At 47.0% G+C, this 20,354-nt stretch overlaps 2 protein-coding genes across 7 annotated transcripts; one reads left to right on the plus strand and one right to left on the minus strand.

Annotated features, from left to right (window-relative positions):
* The first annotated feature begins 18 nt into the window (after positions 1-18).
* LOC111856039 (serine/threonine-protein kinase SBK1-like) lies at positions 19-8,569 on the plus strand. 3 transcript variants are annotated; one of them, XM_023835663.1, is made up of 5 exons: positions 19-165; positions 3,801-3,993; positions 5,716-5,918; positions 6,479-7,221; positions 7,328-8,569. In XM_023835663.1, the coding sequence occupies exons 2-5, from the start codon at positions 3,822-3,824 to the stop codon at positions 7,344-7,346; spliced, it is 1,137 nt and encodes a 378-aa protein (XP_023691431.1). In that variant the 5' UTR covers positions 19-165; positions 3,801-3,821; the 3' UTR covers positions 7,347-8,569. The 3 variants fall into 3 exon arrangements, with proteins under 3 accessions (XP_023691431.1, XP_023691430.1, XP_023691429.1); XM_023835662.1 differs by lacking the exon at positions 19-165 and adding an exon at positions 997-1,385; XM_023835661.2 differs by lacking the exon at positions 19-165 and adding an exon at positions 1,526-1,856.
* A 375-nt stretch (positions 8,570-8,944) lies between these two features.
* Positions 8,945-18,443, minus strand: LOC111855897 (uncharacterized). 4 transcript variants are annotated; one of them, XM_023835366.2, is made up of 7 exons: positions 17,858-18,439; positions 14,934-16,942; positions 14,729-14,822; positions 14,564-14,613; positions 14,087-14,136; positions 12,594-12,637; positions 8,945-11,947 (listed from the first exon to the last, which is right to left on the minus strand). In XM_023835366.2, the coding sequence occupies exons 2-5, from the start codon at positions 16,935-16,937 to the stop codon at positions 14,095-14,097; spliced, it is 2,190 nt and encodes a 729-aa protein (XP_023691134.1). In that variant the 5' UTR covers positions 16,938-16,942; positions 17,858-18,439; the 3' UTR covers positions 8,945-11,947; positions 12,594-12,637; positions 14,087-14,094. The 4 variants fall into 4 exon arrangements, with proteins under 4 accessions (XP_023691134.1, XP_023691135.1, XP_023691136.1 ...); XM_023835367.2 differs by having other exon boundaries at positions 18,087-18,438; XM_023835368.2 differs by lacking the exon at positions 17,858-18,439 and adding an exon at positions 17,275-17,806.
* Positions 18,444-20,354: the final 1,911 nt, after the last annotated feature.

Genomic DNA, 20,354 nt, shown 5'->3' on the forward strand with positions numbered 1-20,354 from the left:
GTGTAATAATGCAAATCTCCTTACAATCTTGTTAATTTTCATAACTTTTGTCCCCTTAGAACCACACAAGATGCTTCTGTCAATGCTGCAGACGGGCACAAACAATGAATGGGTTCCTGTCGAAATAGTCTTCAATTAATAACCAGCTGACACCAGAAACACCAGGTGATTTGATTGAGTTAGTTGCTCCTGTCCTAGAAGGCAGATAAGGAACTTGTGAAAAATGACTGCAAGTCTGATTGATTGATTAACCTGATACATTTTAGCACTGGGTGTTCAGTGGCAGAGGACCTTTGTTATCACTGTCTAAATAATGACCGTCGACAATGAGCGCTTCATTAACGAATCCTATTTTGCTCCTTTAATATTTTGACGAGATTGCAAAATTACCCATATTTTTGTGTGTATTTTCTGCTGCAATTCTCCATTAAAGCATATCATATATATATATATATATATATATATATATATATATATATATATATTCCATCAGTGTCGAGAGGGTCTGGCAGGTTATCTGGGCTGATACGTGACCTCAGTCAGTGGCCCGTTATTTGAATATCAAGGTTGATCATCACGGGTTTACACAAAACATCTAACATCTACTGTTGTGTATTGTACTGCATTTCTATACGCAAGGCAGTGTAGCTTATAGAGACTCGGTTCGGAAGAAGCTACCCCATATGTGTACATCACAAATACCTTACACGTGTACTGTATTGTTGTCTGCTGAATCGGACCGCGAGATGAGTTTTTTACGGTATTACCATCACCGTAGTACTCTGTATTGGATCAGCTAATTAAATTTCAGGTCAATTTCCCATGAAACACTCAGTGGTACTATTCATGTTAATGAATATACGGTTAATGAATATTAAAAACAGAATATGCATATAGGAATACTGACATTCTGGAATACTACGCTTTAATTTATTCCGCGGTGGCCGTGAATCAGCGAGCTTGGCCGAGCGCATTGTAACCGTGCATGGAGCGAACTGTCCGAGCGCACATAATGCGCACGCAGGCGGGGGGGCCTTCGGATCCTGCGTCGGCCGCTGCTCGGGTCTTGGCTGCGATTGGGTGTCGGACACAAGACAGGGAGGGGGTTTCGCTTCTCTGGACGTATTTCGATATGAGTAAAGGCGATGTACAGACAATAGGACGGCAGAACCAAACGTGACAGGGGTAGCAGCCTGTACTTGTGCTAGAGATGCGAAATTACGCTCGTCTGGATTTGAATCGCCGCCAAAATCTGAACAATGCAGAGCTGAAGAAAAAGCATTCAGTTCTTCTTGCATCAGAATAGTCTTTTCCGTCAGCATAATTTTTGTCCTCTCCTAAATTGACAGACGGTTACAGGGATTGCATGAATTACGAACTGAAAGGTAAGTCGTTAAATGACAATGGACAGTGCCTATAGGGCATGCAATTATTTATTTGAAACAATCATTTGTTTATTTTTAATATTTTATTTAGCAGGCGATTTTGCAGTTAAAATGTATTTGACCAGTAAGGCGCAGATAGGTATATGCCTACAAGATATGTGGTTCCCCAGAAATAATTTCAGTCCATTAGCAAGATTGCATGTTACGCAAACAAAGGACACCTATCAGTTTTTTTAAAGCCCAAACATTGTGTCACTGTATCATCTCGTCTTACAGCGATAGAATTTGATTTTCGGTACGTAATGAATAGACATTGTAGTGTAGCGGAGACTTTACGTAATGACAAAATATGTACTATACGAGACCGACACAGGGAAACAGGTGAAACAAACGAACAAGTCATGCCGACCTGCCAGCGCCATACACAATCATTTATCCAGGCTTATCCTTAGAAGAGACACCGCTTCTCTGGTGAGTCGCATTATCTCACACGCACTTACGACATACCTAGATCGCATTACTTAGTGTCACATCTCTTCCTGTTTCTGTGGGAGTCGTCCTTAAGCAGAAAATATTTGCAGCCTTTATGACCTTCTTGCCTATTAATCCCCTTATCAACTGTTGAGTTAAAGTTTTTTTTTCTTTAAAAAATAAGCGAATATGAAGAGAACAAGGCTGATGTTGTGAATCGGTTCTTACATTTCCCAGTGGTGCAGAACAGCGGTGTGGTTACTGATGCCGAAATGAACCAGTTAGTCAACCATAGTGAGTAACTGGGTCTATTAAATAAGCAATTTTACGGAAAAAGGTGAAATTGCAGGTTACCCGAACAGAGGTCGCAGATACCTGGCAGATAGGGGTATTTCTCCTGTTTCTGTCACCTTCTCTGCTGATCTGGGAACAGTCTGATCTGTGGCTAATAATCAAAAGGGTCTCCAGACTGTGGGGCTTCTAAGCTGCTTCATGTGCCTCACAGGACCTCGACTATTGAAGAATTACTTTCCCAGTCTTTATATGTGTCACTGATTAACAGCACAGAAAAAGCCCCCAGCCCACAATCAAACAATAGTAATATTAATCTCAGAAATCACAAGTGGGAAAAGTAGTCTTGTGACTGATCGGAGCAGTTTGTGTCTGGAGGTAAAAATGGATGGTCTAATGTTTTTTTTGTTAAATATTTGTGAAGAGAATTCAGGCCTGGTTGCAGGGGTCTGAAAGTTTTGGTTTGCGATGTTCATGAATGCTGATGACGAAGGGTTAGGTAGCACTTTCACCTACAGTGCTGTGGATTCCAGATTTAGGTGTGGAGATTGCTGAGGTTCTGGAGATGTTCTTTCCTTTGCTCTTGATCCCCCCCCCTCCCCCTTCCCCAAAGTACAAAGACTTACTCTAATGGCTGAAATTTTAAAGCATAATGCCAAAAATGCTAGGTGTTTCCATAATTCAGTCAAATAGTGAACAGTCCAAATGAGCTGGTGACTCAGAATTTGCTGGTATTCTGTGTGTCAGGACCTTGGTATGGACTGACACACGGTCCTCTCTGGCCTGGTGTGTACCCCGTCCTTACAGTCTCTGCTTACCTGCTCCCGAGATGTTAATGGACGCTGATAGTTTTCTTAAAATGTGATCCCTGTGATGCACTGGGATCCTACATACACTGCCTGGGATGGGCTGCAGACCCCCCCCCCCCCAACAGGGACCTGGACATGGGGTTGGAAGATGGACAGATGGATAAAAAAAAATGGCAGCTCAGAAACTAGATTCAACTCAGATTAAAATCTCAGTAGGACAAGAAACTGAATGTATTTAATCTGAATTGCTTTGCAAAACATGGCTTTGGTACAAAGAGCAACCTATTTTCAGTCAGTATATGTGTAATATTCAGTTAATGTTGATTTGAGTGGGTGCGACTGTTATAGACTGTCGGTCATCTTCCTCCCGACGGATTAAGCCACCAGCTCCCAAGGCACCTTCCTCCCATCACTAATTATTGGTCCTAAATGTTTCCAAATTGCACTTGGCAAACCAATTTGGCAGCGTCTTGCATTGATTGCCGCACGTCTGATTGGTTTGTAATGAGCACGGCGGCACGATTTTACCATGGAATGGGCGGCTGGCTTGTTTGGTCTTGGACGGCACTGAGGATTAGATGCTGATCCGATGTGACAGGGCCATTATGACGCACCGGGGCCGTGCAGCTTTCGTGCACATCCGTCGTGGTGAGGCCGGGGAATGTTTACAGGTGGGAGGGGTGAGGAACACGGTGGATTCGGGCTTCACCCTGACGTGAGTCATGGATAATTTGTATCGCATACACATGATGATTCCTTAAATGGGTGGGACTTGTCCTGCATTCCTAAAAGAAAACAGACGCTGTTTATGAGCCTCACGCCTCGTACCTCCGTCTCCTTTCAGCTCCGCCAGCCTTCAGCCAAAATGAGCTCCTCTCCCATGCCCAGCCGCACTTCCCCTGACGTCCTAGAGGAGCTGCAGCTCCATGCCGCTCAGAACCTGGAGAAGGTGGAGATCAGTCGGTACTACGAGGTCATCCGGGAGCTGGGCAAGGGCACCTACGGCAAGGTGGACCTGGTCGTCCACAGAATCAGGGGTGGGTTGTTTTGCCAAGTTCTTGATATGTTTATCGCGTCTGGAATCCATGTTCTATTAATCTTCTGAAGTGCTCTACAAATGCTACATCCAGATCTCTTAAAACAAAGTTTCTATCTCATTCATCCGAGAAGGACGATCACATCAAAGACATCCGAGTGCAGCCAGCTGTTCTCTTCTGAGGAACTGGGGAACTCGGTAGTGATACGCAGGTTCACTTTACTTTTGGTAAATAATCACTATGTGGCTGTCCCAGCGAAAGTGTGCGTTCAGTATATGGAATGTCAGAGCAGATGGCACCAGTGGGAGGGACGTCCTGAGCACGTGATGCGGAGCAGGTCCATGAGGTGGCGCTGTAGGGGGTGCCCCTTTCTGAATCACTCCGCACTCACGCCTGCCCCAGAGGGAGAACCTGAGTCAATAATCACCTTGATGACAAGCTCACTATAAGACTATACACAATGTTACAGACGAGACGTGCAACAGTCGTACTTGTGCACATTCTGCAGGTTAAAACTGTTATCCAACAGAACCATGGTCTGCTCACTATGAAATGGATGGATCTATGCAACATTTCACTGTATATCTCTGCTGTCCCAAGTATCTCCAAAAATCCATTATTTCAGGAATGTGAAAAAAAATCTTAATTTCTCTGAAACTCTTTACTCTTGATTGTTGTCAGTGAAGCAAAAATGTCAGCGGCAACAAGATACTAATTTATGTTTGATATTAACGATGATACTACTTAACAACTTAACATTGATAGCTAGTTAAGTTTAGCAGTATAATTGACCATCATGAATACAAATGTTAACTAGTACAAGCATAAATAAAATAAACATATGCCTTCATAAAGCATTTTTTCATTGGTCAATTAGATGCCAAATGCTATCAGTAGACAGAGGAGAATGGGCATAATCCATCTATAGTAAAAAGTCACAATTGTCAAAGAGTGGACATTGCAATTGCAGTTTTCATTGAACAACAACGATATGTATGAATGAGCAAAGTTGTAGTGTGAGACCGACAGCTATAGAAATGAAGGGGTTGTGTGTGTGATTGTGAGGGAAGCAGTCAACACCTCAGAAAACTTTACTTCAGTGGTGAATGTGGCCGCATCTCGAGAATATTGAATATTTTTAATGCTTTTTTTAATACTTTTTTTTAATCTTGCACCAAAGTTTGGCCAGTCCCTCTTAATTGCATTATCATCATATTATTAATGATCATTATATAATTAATATCCACCATGCAGCATTGAGGTATTCGACTTTACCACCCACAATGATTTAATATAGCTACTTTGTATCAGTGCAGTGGACCTCTGGCTCAGTCCTGATAACCAATCAGTCCAGTCATGGACCGTAGAACCAGAGGGGCCGATTTTTGGAGCATCGTTAAGGATGCGGTCTTGAACAATCATAAAGAAAAAACCTGCAAATAATTTAATACAAACCGCTAAAATTTCATGAATAAAATCCTGCATTATATCCATGTTTTTGAACAGAAGGTTCTATCTGAGTTTTTAACCAAACAGACAAGTTCAGCCCCATTCAGATGCTGTGCGTTCCCTGCATGCAGGGCAGTGGACCTTGACTTCAGTCATCCAGAATTAGGGTTATACCCGTGACCACATTAAGGCCCGTCGCTGAAATACAGCGCTGCATTCGAGGCCTATACGCTTCCGGAGCTCTGAATCTCTGCGCGGTCGGCCCCTCCGCAGGAACGAAGATGGCCCTGAAGTTCCTCTGTAAGAAGACCACCAATCTGCGCAGCTTCCTGCGAGAGTACAGCATCTCGCTCTACCTGTCGCCCTGCCCCTTCATCATCGACATGCTGGGCATCGCCTTCCAGACGGACGAGTACTACATCTTCGCGCAGGAGTACGCTCTAGCCGGGGACCTCTTCGACATCATTCCTCCGCAGGTAAAGGCTGCGTCTCCTCGGAATACATCTGTTTCACGCAGCAAGAACACAGGTCACTGTCACTCCTCCGAGGTACAGAATGTAGGGTAATTTTATGCTTCTTTAACAGGTTTTTTTTTAAAAAAAGTTTCTCTTAATCTTACACTGAAATCTGGCCAGTCCCTCTTAATTATTTACATTATTATCACATTATTAATTATCATTATATAATTGATATCCACCTGCTTTTGCCCCTTTTGCCCAAACAATTGACCCGTCTGAGATTCTCAATGCCACTGGGGTTGGTGCCCCATCCTGGGTCATTCGCTTCTATGCTCCCGTAGCTTCTGGGATGGGCTCCAGACCCCCGCAACCCCGCACAGCACAAGCGGGCGTGGAAGACGGGCAGATGGATGAATATCCACATTAATCACACAATTATCGAGTTAATAAGCTACTATGCAGGATGTAATTGTGATGCCAGTGAGCTCTCCCGCTGTCTTGCTTGGTTTTTGTGCGCCATGTTACGCTGTGGTCATGTGACAGTGGCATATGTGACCCCACCTCCCCCCCTCCCGCAGGTGGGGCTCCCTGAGGTGGTGGCGAAGCGCTGTGGCCGGCAGGTGGCCGTCGCCCTGGACTACCTACACTGCAAGAAGCTGGTGCACAGGGACATCAAGCCCGAGAACGTGCTGCTCTTCGACCGCGAGTGCCACCGGGTCAAGCTGTCCGACTTCGGCATGGCGCAGTGGGCGGGGGCGCCGGTGAGGCGCGTGAGTGGCACCATCCCGTACACGGCGCCGGAGCTGAGCCAGGCAGCGCCATGGCAGGGCATCTGCGTCGACTACAGCCTGGACGTGTGGGCCTTCGGGGTCCTGCTCTTCTGCACACTCACCGGAAACTTCCCCTGGGAAGCAGCTCTGCCCTCTGACCCCTTCTACCAGGAGTTCCTGCGTTGGCAGCGCCGCCCCAGTCCCGCTCCCGTACCCACACAGTGGCGCCGCTTCTCAGACGAGGCTCTGCACACGTTCCGCCGCCTGCTTTCCCCAGAGCCGCCGTGCCGCTGCGCCGCCAGAGACGTGCTGAGCCAGCTGGGATGTCGCTGGACGCTGCCGGAAGGTTCTGGAGAGGATGCCCGCGATGCTCGGGCCGAGCCGGGATCGCCGCCCCCGGAGGAGGAGCAGCAGCTCGTCGACCGGATGAAGCAGCAGACGCTGTCGCCGGCCGCAGATGAAGAGGAGGAGGAAGAGGAAGAGAACCAGGCGGTGGTTGCTGTGGAGACCGGAAGCCGCGTCCTCTTGGCTGCGCCCATCGAGATTTGCGTGTAGGTGGCGCTGTAGTCCACTTTGATAATGGCCTGGAAGCATCCAGAATGCGATTGTAACACGCGCTAAAGGACCGACGTCAACGGTGTTATTGGTATTCTGTAGATCCCATCATTCTCGCTGAAGCTTAGATTTAGACTGGCCGACGGTCCCGTCAGGAACGCCGTCCCGCTGGAACAGAGCAGCGCCGGGCCACACAGCAGCCGGACCCTCCGCGGGATGAGCCGGAGATCAGCTGGCGAACGCGCCCCTTGTCGTCAGAACCGGGCCAGATCCACAAACCGTCCCTAACGACATCCATCTGTTTCTTCAAAAACATGAGGATCAACGAAGAGAGGATGTCGGCATCGCCTGACCGGTGAAGGGAACGTGACGGGGAGTGTCTGTGCGAACGTCCCGCCAGATGTGATCCTGTATCACGTCTGCCGTACTGTATTTGTGAACGTCGTTTTTAATGAATTAGTTTTAGATGAGTGATTAGATGTGTGGATCATTGACTGTAGAGGCAGGAGAGGCACTGGGAAGTGGGTCACACAGAGGTCATCCCAACTCATGGTGGAATAGTACTATATTAGTTTATTAGCAACCTTGGGGCTAACGTAGGTCCTACACACCATACCTGTGTGATGTGCTTCTGTCCAGGTCTTCCTTTCAAGCCAAATCCTGATAGTTTTGGACAGAAGTCAACAGCCGTCCTTGTCCTGTGTGACACTGACTGGCTTGTGCTGCTGAAGGGGGCGTCCGACGTCACCCAGATTGGACGAGATGTTCAGTTCCAGGTGCTGGGTCTGACGTACATTCTCACAAATCGTTTTTTTTTTTTTGTTCATTTCTAATTGTCTGTCAGTCAGGGATTTTACAAGATGGAGGAACGTCTTTCATGTTTATTTCAAGAGCAAAGCTGGAACTCAATTGGTGTGACGAGTGTTTGGCAAAAGCACATTCCTGCAGTTATATCCTGCAAACAAGGTTCTTGCTAGGATTTTGATTAGAGTGAACAAGACGTTTATATTTTGTGGTCTATATTTGTATGTATCCTTTCTTGTGACTAAGCAAACCAGCTGAGTAAGGTTTTTGCAAAGGAAACGTGAGATTGTGGTGATTTTAATGGTAATCAATCATTAACGGGTACCTTGTTACAGAACAATTTTCCGTAGTGAGCATATTGACAGTTTGTTTTTTTAAATGTAAGATCTGTTCTGAGAAAGTTCATTTTCAACAGTGAAAAACATTACTGCCCTGTTGCATTAAACAAACCCACAAATGCAGATTGTGCCAGAAATAATTTGTGTGTTGTGTTTTCCAGACGTAACTGCATGCATTCCAAATAAAGCTTTGCTGCTGCAAGCACAAGTATCCATTTTCTTAAGCTGAAACACGCAGTTTAATGAGGTCTTCAGTGGACAATCCGAGCATTTCTGGGAGTCATTGTCTGTGTATAGGATGGTCACGGGGCAGGAAGAACAGGAACGGGACACTCAAGTGCCCTTGCACACTACGCTTCCATGCTGAAGGTACCTTGGACGGCAATATACATCTGCAAACACTGTGGGGGGGCATTACAATTGCTGCCTTTGAACACAAGTTAGGATATTAGCGTAATGTTCTTCAGAGTGAAAATAACCGTCATAATCTGGTTTAAAAAAATAATTTGTTTACCTATTAAGCAAGAGGCAGAACAGCTGCTGTGATTAACCACAGAGGATATTTGGTGCAAAAAACTTTGATTTTCCCTTTTAATTTCTATGGCAATATGGTGTGAAACAAGGTTACTCTGAGTGAAACAAGTTGGGCAGAACAGCAGGACTGAGGCTTTTAACCCCGGGCTGGTGGGTTTAACGGAACTAACAGTCACTGTCGGCTTTAACCATTTATGAACAGTAGCTTAACCAGCAGGAAAGTTGCTGTAACGCCGAGTCCCACAGGCCTGAAGTCCGGACTCGCCTTCATCAGCGCTGTAATATATCTGCACTTACCCAACAGACTGGCGTGACACGACGGAAGCGTCCCAATGTTCCAAGCACTTTATTTAGCAGTACCATTAAAAAAATATATCTGGAAAGCACATTGTGTCAAATTAGCCTTAACGCACTGTCACAAACAAAACAAATCGCGGGAGGGGAAAAAAACTGTTCTAATCATCTATTGTAAAATCTGGAAAATTCTCCCATCCAGAAACCTATGTACTTATACAATTCATCTCCATATTTTCCTCTAGTATGATGTGAAATCACATCAGGAGAGCAACCAAAGCCAAGTTTAAAGGAAGAAGGTTCGTTTCTCAGAGTTATGACGACTGCTATTACCATTACCGTAGCCGCTTCTTAATCGTCGCTGTTCCTGTTCAGATACAATGAGTCGTGCATATCTGTAACCGTCACAAGGCATTATGGGTTAAGCAGAGGTGGAGATTTCAGGTCCATAAAGTACAAATCCAGACCAAGATTTTGTTTCAACCAACCAGTTGAGTATCTGTGACTGTGACTCTTTATACTCAACTGGTTGGTTGAAACTAAATCTTGGTCTGGATTTGCACTCCCTGGACCTGAAATCTCCACCTCTGTGGGAAATTACAGACTAGCCTCTCTGAAAGCATGGTCTGTGTTTAACAATGGCTGTGCGTAACCATGTGACGCCCCATGAGGTCCACAATGTAACCAAATTAGATACATTGCTGTTTGGTTACATCACACCCATGTTTGAGTCCCTCCTGCCATATTGTCAATTAATTCTCATGCTTCAAATTTGCCACATCAATGGATGGTCATGATAATGTTTTCCCTCAAGCACAAATGGTATCACCAAGCCACCCCACTTCTATAACTTGCTTCCCCTGAGAAGCACAGGGTAGTGGACCCCAGGACGTGACACCAGTCCATTACAGTGCAACGGATCATCAAACATAAGCTATATTTTTCACAGTGGGGTGGCTCAGTTTAAGTAAATAATTATCACAATAATAGATTCGTTAGAAGCCCCCCCCAGCTGGGCACTAAAGCTATTATTTTTGGTGGGGACCTAACAGAGCTTAGACCAGACAGACACATGCACAAAGGCTAGTCTGCCCACAAGCCACCAGAGACGGCTTACAAAAAGAGAATTTGCTCTGCATTCTGGGTGTAAATGAAACATTTCAGGCGAAATTCAAACCCTGTTCTTGCTGTCGAACTGCAGGGGAGAAGCAACAGTAACCCACTTCGCCCCGGAGACCACAAACTTAGCTTTTTACAGACTAGCTCTTAACGACACTGATGAGTTCATAAATTACTAACGATTCCTAAAACCATTCAAGGTCACCGCTGATAAGTCTTATCTCATCCGATACCTATTTAAATAGAAGACAGACTGAATAGAACCGTCTAGGTAAACGGCATCATGGGATAGCTATTTGTCCAAAGGATTTCCCAGAATCCTCCTGGGGGCTGGGGGGAATGACAGCATCCTGTGGGTGGGGCACATTGGGTACAGGAATGAAAAAAAATGAAAAACGGAGTACCTTTGGCACCTAGGAGACCGGCATGTAGGGCCATCAGATTCAAAACTGCATACAGTCTCCGAAAACACTCTAAATAGATCAGTATTCATCACTTGCAGAGGTGGACAGTTCAGGTCCAGAGAGTAAAAATCCAGACCAAGATTTCGTTTTAACCAACCAGCTGAGTATCTGTGACTGACACTCTATTCTCAGCTGGTAGGTTGAAACAAAACCTTGGGTTTGGACCTTTACTCTCTGGACCTGAACTATCCAGCTCTGATTTATGGTGGAGATCTTGATACAGCCTTAGGAAAACACAGCGTCTGAGCCCTCAGGCTACGAAGATGGAGCTGCTCTCCGTGGGGGGGGGGGGGGGGGGGGAGCAGTCTTGCGTCGTTCAGATCTGTTAAGTACCAGCCACCCCCCCCCCCCCCCAACATGACAGCATCCTCACACTCCATGTTTCATACTACAGTGTACAAAAGAGCCCCAGATTGGCCAGAGTACCAGCAGGCAAGAACCAACCAGAAAAGGCTTCTTTACCTCGTGCCCTGTCTCGGCTGATTGGAGGAAACGACACGATTTGCTATGTCCGCGTGATGCAAGGTGACCCTCAGTGGAGGAGGATGGGGAGGGGGAGGAGCCAAAAGTAGCAGCTCCAGGGGCAGAATCGTTACTCGGGTTCGACCCAGGCTAACTCCGAGAGAGAGGAATTCTTTCATTCGCATTAACCTTGGCGTTTTACAAAAACAGACCGTCTGAATTTTAAAATAACTCTGAAATAAAATAGAAAAAAAACGTCATTAAATATACACAAGTCAGTCAACCCAGCCCAATAAAATATAACTTCCTGCACGAAATAAAAACATTAATGTCTTCAGTTCATTTTAGTGGTCAGGATACCACCAGTTTCACAGTGAGATCTAAAATATGCAGATGCCAAGAAGGAGATACATTTCTTCCCCCACCAGCTTCATGATGGACATCGTGGATTAGGATGGTCCCTTCTGTGAACGGGCCCCACTCTGAAGATACGGTTCTGGAATCCGTCAGAGCAGATAAGGACCAGCAAAAACAGACGAAGGCTTCCAGGAAAAATTATATATAAAAAAAAAAAAAAATTCTGTTTTGCATTGAAAAAGGCCACTCCTCAGGCAGACCCAACCCCCCAGGGGCATTGTGGGTGCACAGCACATATGTGAGGGACACGCTCACGTTCCGACACCCAGCTCACAATGATGCCATCCAACCTGCAGGGGAGACGTGAACAAGGGAGCAAGGAGTTAATTCCAGGCAGCTGGGACAGCAGAGTGTCTCCACACCGTCAGAAGAATGGTGGGGGAACACAAGACATACAACCACAGGGGTGAAACGGGTTGCAGTTCAGCCCCGAGACGGTTACCCTCGCGGTGCCACGTACACAGCAGCCTAAGTTAGTTAAACGCAAAACAAACGTATCAACGATCAAGATGGAAGCTGGAGAATGAGGCTGATGTTTTACAGGGTGTTAGGGCAGCGATAGCAGAGACGTTTACACCTCGGCAGGTCACATGGTACAACACCAAAGGGCACGAGCGATGTTTCTGAAGATAAGCCCATCCCCCCCCCCACTGCTGCTGACAGGCTTCAACATGCAGAAAACTCAAGTCCTCGTTTCAGCAGCCAATCCTTAACGACCCAATGGAAATTACCGGAAAGCTGCCGTCACACAGGACATTCCAAACACCACTTTTTAAATACCTTGATACGAGTTTTGTGTCTACAGCGTGCGTGTATACAGAGGTACATTTCCATTCCCATAAACGGTTTAAATAATTTCAGTTTTGTCCAGCTCCAAACCGTAAATCTATGGTAAACATCCACCCAGGATCTGAGGACATTTCTGCTCAGACTTACCGGGTCATTCTGCTTCCAGGGAAATGTCACGACTCTTTAGTACACTGTGAAGGAGCGTAGACAGTCAAATCATTAACTTTGTACAGTACGAATAACCTGAGATCTACCTGAACACCAAATAAAGTTCTGGAAAATTTTAAAGAGACCACACTATATATTTTTTTAATTTGCATTTTTAAACCCTGGATTAATCCTGGTTTAATCCTGGATCTACTGGCAGAAGGGCTACACTGCGCAGCAGGTTTCTAAGACAGCAGTTCACAAGAATAAGGTGAAGCAGGAAACACTGGGAACGACCAGAAACCAGCCAGGTAGAGGGCAGAAAATACTTTCTAATGCCATAGATGACCGTCAGTTTATCCGGGCAGTGCCTCATAAATCAGACGATGACCTTCAAAAACAATGGGAAACATTAAGTGCAGGTGTAAAGTGCACTGCTAGGACAGTTCATATCAGGCTCCTAGAAGCAGGACTGAAGACCCATAAAGGAAGAAAGAAGCCCTTCAGTGAGAAGCAGGGAAGAGCCAGGCTGCAGTTTGCAAAAACAAATGATATTTTACACAGACACACCCATAAACTGAGAAATGAGTGTGACTGAAAATTTTCCTGTGGTCTCTTAATTTTTCCCAGAGCTGTATATACAGTATTACCGAATAACAGGGTTACAGTTCTATAATGTATTTTTTCTGTCTGTTTTGTGTCTCAGACTGGGGTGTTTACATTGTCAGATTGCCAGCGTTTGTGTTTAATATTCAAAACAATATTCTATTTATCGTTTTTTTTTCAATATGACCAGCAATATCATAATTTCATCTCACTATGGATCATATACAGGACCAGTCCAAACCTTGGACACACCAAGCCGCCTACAAAGTAGAATATTAGAGTGTCGCATCACATGACCTGGTCACCTGACCGAAACACAGCAGAGATGGTTTGGGAGGAGTTTGACCAGACAGTGAAGGAAAGTGGCCAATGAGAGCTCAGCATATACGTGGGAGCCCCTTCAGGACGGCTGGAAGAGCATCTCAGGAGGCGCCTCATGAAACTGGCATAGAGGAGACGTAGGGGCAGCCAGTCCCTGGGGCCACTGGGGTTAAGGGCCTTGCTCAAGGGTCCAATGGTGGGATCACTCTGAGAATTGAACCAGCAACCTTCTGAGTCCCAACCCAAGCTGCCCCCCCCCCCAAAACAAATTAATATTTTTGATTTAATACTTCTTTGGTCAGTGCAAAATTCATTTGTTATTTTATAGTTTTGATTTCTTTATAATACGAAAAAAGCTTTCTATGGGTAGGTGTGTCCAAACTTTTGACTCATACTATAGCTGAAGGTGACAATAAAGATACTTGACTTTAAACGCCACAAAGAAGCAGATTGTAAAGGGCAGCCAGCGGGAAGTACACATGACCATAGCGGAACCGTTGGTAGATAAAAGTGAGAGAGGGTGACAGTGAGAGTGACAGAGAGTGACAATTCCAGAGTAGTGTCACCTGTTGTGTCACCAGCGTTCCGGCTGAACCAAGCCTTTGACTGGTCGGTTCTGGGGCAGAGAGAGAGACAGATTATAGCCCATCCCAAAGCAATCCAAGGCAGGACTCTGATATTATTAATGTTTCAGACTGACAATAGGGGAGACCTTCACATCCTCAAGCTCGCAGCCAGTACTATTTCGCTTTCCGTTCACATTTGGCAACCTCAGTCAACCAGTCACATATCAAGTCAATCTGTTGCGACCGTCTGAAAACGTCGAAATATTCAGAGGTGGATAGTTCAGGTCCAGAAAGCAAAAATCCAGACCAAGATTTTGTTTCAACCAACCAGTTGAGTATAAAGAGTCACAGTCAGATACTCAACTGGCTGGTTGAAACAAAATCTGGATTTTTACTTTCTGGACCTGAACTACACCTCTGGAAATATTTCCTTACTTTCTTTCCTTATTCCATACTCTGAATCCATACTTCTCCTACCTTGTGTGTTGGGCACTTCATGGAGAAGTTCTCTTTGTTCAGCACACAATCTGGAAGGAGAGTGGCATGGGAGTTATACCTGACAGCCGCTATGACGCGGTCAAGCGAAGGGATTCGGGGCATTTTAACAGTGACCGAGTGCATCTGCGGGCATCTGTCGCTTACCAGCCTGAAGGGCACAGCTGTAGTGGAATTTGCTGGGGCAGGTTTTGAAGAAGCACCCCAGAGTGGCCCCACCCTCCTGGCACAGGGAGCATACCTGGGGCATGTTTTTTTTGGGAGGGGATAATAAACAAAAAGAAAAAGTATTAATATACCATAAGGGTGATTTACGCTAAAGACGACAGTGGGACACGGGCATCGGTCTTACCGTCTCCTGGCCGAATCGGACCGCCTCTTCCAAGCCATACAGCTTCCCCTGGACCAGGAAGACTCCCGGTGACCAGACTCCACAGTCCTCGTGGATCCAATACTCTACGGGGTCCGGCTCACGCGCGAGGGCGCCCTCTTTGGGCCGCTTGGTTGGGTGCGTCAGGCACCCATCCCTGTCGCCGAGCTGCCCGTGAGCCGTTTCCGATGGGAACCCCCGCTTCAGTGCCCCGCCTTGCAGGCTGCAGGATGAGTCTGACTGGTTGGACTCCTCCTCCTCTGGGGCGTGGGAAGTAGAGGGTGGCGGTCGGGGCGGCCCGGTCCCAATGGGACGGTACGGTCCGTGCAGGTCACCCAGCTCTAAGACGTTGGATGCCCTGTGGCAGAGGCAGCACAGGGGCCCGGGCCTCGTACCCCCCCCGGGGGCCAGGCGGCCCAGGAGCAGGCAGGAGCTGGAGGGCAGGCAGGAGCTGGAGGGCAGGCAGGAGCTGGAGGGCAGGCCGCAGGAGCTGAACTGAGCGTCCGTCTGCGGCTGGCCTTCCTGCCGCCGGACTCGCTCCTCCTCAGGGCTGTTCACCACCGAGCAGACGCTGAACTCCCCCCGCTCCAGGCGGACATAGGGCACAAAGGAGTCTGCCGCCGTCGAGCACCGTCGCTCCCCCTTGTGGCTGGCGTACCTCAGCGTGATTTCGGGCTCCCGGGGGGCAAAGAGGGTCGACGGGCCCCCATGCACACTCCTGGGCCTCTTTCTTGCCTTCTTCGCCACGACTCTGCTGCTCGCAGAACACTTCCTGGTACCCCCCCGGCCCGCCCTGGCCGTACCCAGGCTTCTCGGGTCATCCCTCTCTTCGCCAATAGGTGGCGATGTGTCCGGTAGACCACTCTCCGGTCGGGTCGCGGCTAAGCTAGGTCGCGCCGCAGGAGAGCAGGTCTGTGGCAGTATGACCACGCATTCAGGCTGCTGGCGGCTGTGAACGTCACATGCCTCCTTTGTCCCCTGCTCTTCCCCAGACCAGGCTGACGTCTCCAGTGAGGCCTGAACATCTCCAACATCACACACTCCACTCTGCAGACTCATCGGCATTTTGCTGCCGTCTGCATGCTGTTCAGGTGGGTGGCGATTTGCCGCCTTAACACCCGGCAGAGGTATGACGTTGTCAATGGTTTTGGATGCGACTGTCCTTAGGGAGAAGGTACCATGCCCCGCCTCTTTCAAATGACAACCAACAGCGGCATCGAGATGGTTGCCCCAGATGCCTTCGTTATCTAACGGACTTGCTCCGGGCCTCGGCGATGCCCCGGACGATTCCGTGACCAATGCCTCATCGCCACGGTCCCTTCTGGGTCTTTCTGGCCCCGCTAGAGCCGCAGAACCGCTGGATTTCTCCCCCGGTGGCCCAGTTCTTTTAGCATCTAGAACAGAGGTAACAGGATTCTCCCTCGTGGGTGACCGAGGCTCTATGGGGGGGGCTTCCCTGGCACCTGGTGACACAGGAGCCGTACATACGGCGCCCCCTGCACCATAGGGGTGCCCCCCGTTTACAGCATAACACCCCCGAGTGGCAACATGGCCCTCGGCCCCACCTGAGCACGGGTCACGACCCCACGACCCAGCGGCACACCCGTCCCTTTGCCGGGGGTGCACAGATCCATTCTGTCTTTCCGCTTTCTGGCCTCCCCATTGGCTGGCGGTTGCTGACTTCCCGTGGCCCAGCTGCGCAAAGCAAGCTCCCCCCGCAGCTTCTCCCTTGGTCCTAACCGGCCCATCAGGCACCTCTGTCCTATCAGCGGGCCATTCCAAACATGGGGGGGAGACCCTGCGGTCACCCACTGGCACTCCGCTGGCGCAGCTGGATCCAGGTGCCCCGTTTAGCGTCTCTGCGGCACCAGCATTGACCAGCGTCTCTCTACGCCTCCTCGACAGGTCGATGGCCCCTGCCATGCTGTGCATCGGAGCTTCCTGAGGATGGGGTCCATCACACTGTCTTGAGGGCCAGGAGTCCATTTCAGCTACAACAGACACAAAGAGCACTCCATCAAACCAACAGGAAGCAACTTAACTAGCAACCAGAAGTTTATGTCTGCGACACTGGGTTTCCAAGAGATACTTTACTCCAAAGGCAGGCAGTTGGCCTGTAGTGTGTGATAATGTACACCTATCTTTCAAAGTGAATTCCTTGTTAAAACTGTGCAACCATTTCCTTGAGTTATAACTGAAAGTTTTAGTTGCTATATTATGAGATCACACCCTCTTTAGAAAATAATTTAATCGGAATTATTAACTGCGCTCTGTGCTGTTCACAAGCTTTTCCAACCGTAATTTAGAAGAAAAGCAGCCAAACCTGTCGATCGTGTCGACTTCTGTTACATGGATGTTAAGTTCTGACACGAAGCGGTGCGCCGATGACCCGCTTTTATATTCAGGGATCCTGCGGGAAGCACTCGCGGGACACCATGCTCTACATTTGATCGCGTGAAGCCCCCCTTAAAGTTGCGGGATCGGTCGGCGGACGCGGAGCCGCGAGCCCCCCGTGGTGCGATCGCGCGCTACTGCTCGCATGTCCCTTTACCCCGGTTACTGGGGGATGCACGGCTAACCAGCTAACAGTCACGTTCATTGAGAACTGGGTAAAAAAATTAACCAAACCATATCAGAAATCACGCCGTAGGACCTTTCAGTGCTGATCGTTTATCTGCGTATAGGTTTACCTAGATATAACTTACCCAGATACCGCAGAAGTACCCTGAGCGAATACATCAAGAGTTAGGGCACCGGACGCTAATTGTCCTTAACCTTAAACACTCGGCAGCATCGACGGAGTAATTAATTTAGTATTAGCTAAGCCCAAGTGTGTTTTTGACATGCTATGGGGGATACTGCATGCCCACTTCATGTTAGACTCGGATCGCCTTTCGGGAACTTACTTTCTGAGCGGCTCGCCAGCCGCCGGTCCCAGGGCGAGCACGCCGCAGCACATCGCCAACCGCGCTAACCGGTGACAGATGATATAACTTTGCTCCCCCTCCGTGTTCCAGTTGTGTTCGGAGGTTGCCGGAGAAGCCGGCTTAGGATCCCATCCCGCACCGGCTAGGCCTGGCTTGCGCGACGGAAAACAAAAGAACCTTCCTTTACTTAACCCGACAGGAAACTTACCGAGACGCTAGGGGACGTGGATCTCACGATCGACTAATTCAAACTGAAATCGGTGGCGCCTCGCATCTTCTTCGCCCACCCCGCCTCGTCTGCAACCCGTCCGGACGGCACCGAGCCCAGCGTATCAAAGTGAATCGGGGAGAATAAACGCAAGGGCGCCGGACTTCCTAAACTCTCCATGACCGGCGAGCGGCGAACCGTGCGAGCTCCTCCAAAGACGCTTTGCAAAACAAGACCCACGATCGACGATTAGTTCCGGGTTTTGATTTGTGAGGGACAACCAGACCTCAGGGGCAACAAAGGACTACTCACATCATTGTCTCTTAACATTCACAATATGTCTAAGATCGCTTAGTGAACTTCATCTCAAGAATATGTGGTCGTGCATAAATGTAGCCTAATTCTTCATTTATTGTTCATTCGCACAATTACCAAGGAAATGCCCTTTTCTATACCAGTACGTCTATACGGCAAAAAACAATTGTGTTCCTAATAACAAATGTAGCAAGTACTAATAAAATAATAAAAGGCAAACTGAACCAAATCCTATGATTTCTGATATAGCTAATTTATTTACTACAAGAAGACAAGGGCAATGTATATGATCTAGGTTGTCCTTAAATTTTTTTTACATAGTTTTAATATTTATATTAACATCTGCTTTTCACAAGACGTCCATGTAGCTCACGTCGCCAGTATAACACAGAACAAGTCATAGGTCTTGTTCAAAAGAGTCTTTGGTTACAAGAATATATATCATCTCCCGATGGCCACTCAGCAAGGCATCATGGGTGACGCTCTCTACAGAACGCCGACGAGCATGCAAAGGCTAGACAATACAAGAAAAAAAAAAACGTTTTTATTAAAAAAAAAAAAAGTTATGTTTTAATTACGAAAGCATATATGTGAAAAAATAAATTATAATTGATGTAAATAATTTCATGCTCCGTTGTCCAAAATGCGTTGTTTTCTATTTTAATTTTCAATGAAGTTCCACTAAAATGCAATAAACCTTTTGCAATAACTTTACTACTATTATTATCATTATTATTGTATTGTTGTTCTTGTTACTATGTGTAGTGTTTGATTCTTATCGACTGTATAGGCTACTCTTTATTTGTCTATTAATTCCAGTTTTGGAGGAACTGTCCAGTTGCATTATTTTGGAAATTTAGCTTAACCCTCAATGGTTCCTTGGGGTGCGTTCTGCACCCCCTGCCCATTTCTATGGCTACTACCATGTTGTTATTAAAATTACAGCAGTTATCCTCTAGGACATTGTAAGTGCACCAGTTTTACATACGGTCATGCAGAAAATGATAGAAAAAGTGTTGACGTCAATTATCGCTGGCATACTTTCTTCGGGGGTGCAAAATGCACCCCCAAAAAAACTTAATTTATGACAGATGTCTGTGGAGATTCTCAGTTATCCAGGTCATGGTTATCCTAAAAAAGGGTTATGCAATAGCAACTGGACTTTGTTTTTCATAGAAGAAGTGTTGCACTCCATCCAGAGTGCTTTCTCAATTCTGACTGACTGGTTGGCATAGCAGGTTGATGAACCCTGTAGAATCCTCAAGTTGTTAGCACTAGATGGTCACCTGTGGGTTGTTGTTGTTCCCCTTGGCTTTCATGTGTTTCACTGATACCACCTGAGGCTGAGCGTGAACGACTGCGGAAGCGTCTGGGCAAAATTGAAAGAACTGCATTGTAGGTAGGTTACAGACGTCTTAGGCCACCTCCTCTGTTCAACGACGGTCGTTCATTTGAAGCAGTTGTCCTCCCGGTCCACCTACAATGCAGTTCTTTCAACTTTGCCAAGACGCTTCCAAAGTCGTTCACGCTCGGCCTCATGTGGTATCAGTGAAACACATGAAAGCCAGGAGGAACGACAAAAACCCACAGGTGACCATCTAGTGCTAACAACTTGAGGATTCCACAGGGTTCATCAACCTGCTATGCCAGTCAGTCAGAATTGAGAAAGCACTCTGGATGGAGTGCAAAACGTCTTCTATGAAAAACAAAGTCCAGTTGCTATTACATAACCCTTTTTAGGGTTAATTTATGACATTGATATGATCGACAAATTCAGTTAATTAGTGATAATTGCTACTATAATTTTTTATGTTATTATATTCTAGAACATTTTCGGATATTAAAAAAAGTCAGCCATTTTGTTTTGTTTACATTTCAACTGTTAGAAAAGATATAACACCATGGCTAGGTATTCCACAGCTGAAGCTCTTCGACACATTCTGCAAGAGGATA

This window comes from Paramormyrops kingsleyae, chromosome 22 (assembly GCF_048594095.1).
Source record: "Paramormyrops kingsleyae isolate MSU_618 chromosome 22, PKINGS_0.4, whole genome shotgun sequence".
NCBI lineage: Eukaryota > Metazoa > Chordata > Actinopteri > Osteoglossiformes > Mormyridae > Paramormyrops > Paramormyrops kingsleyae.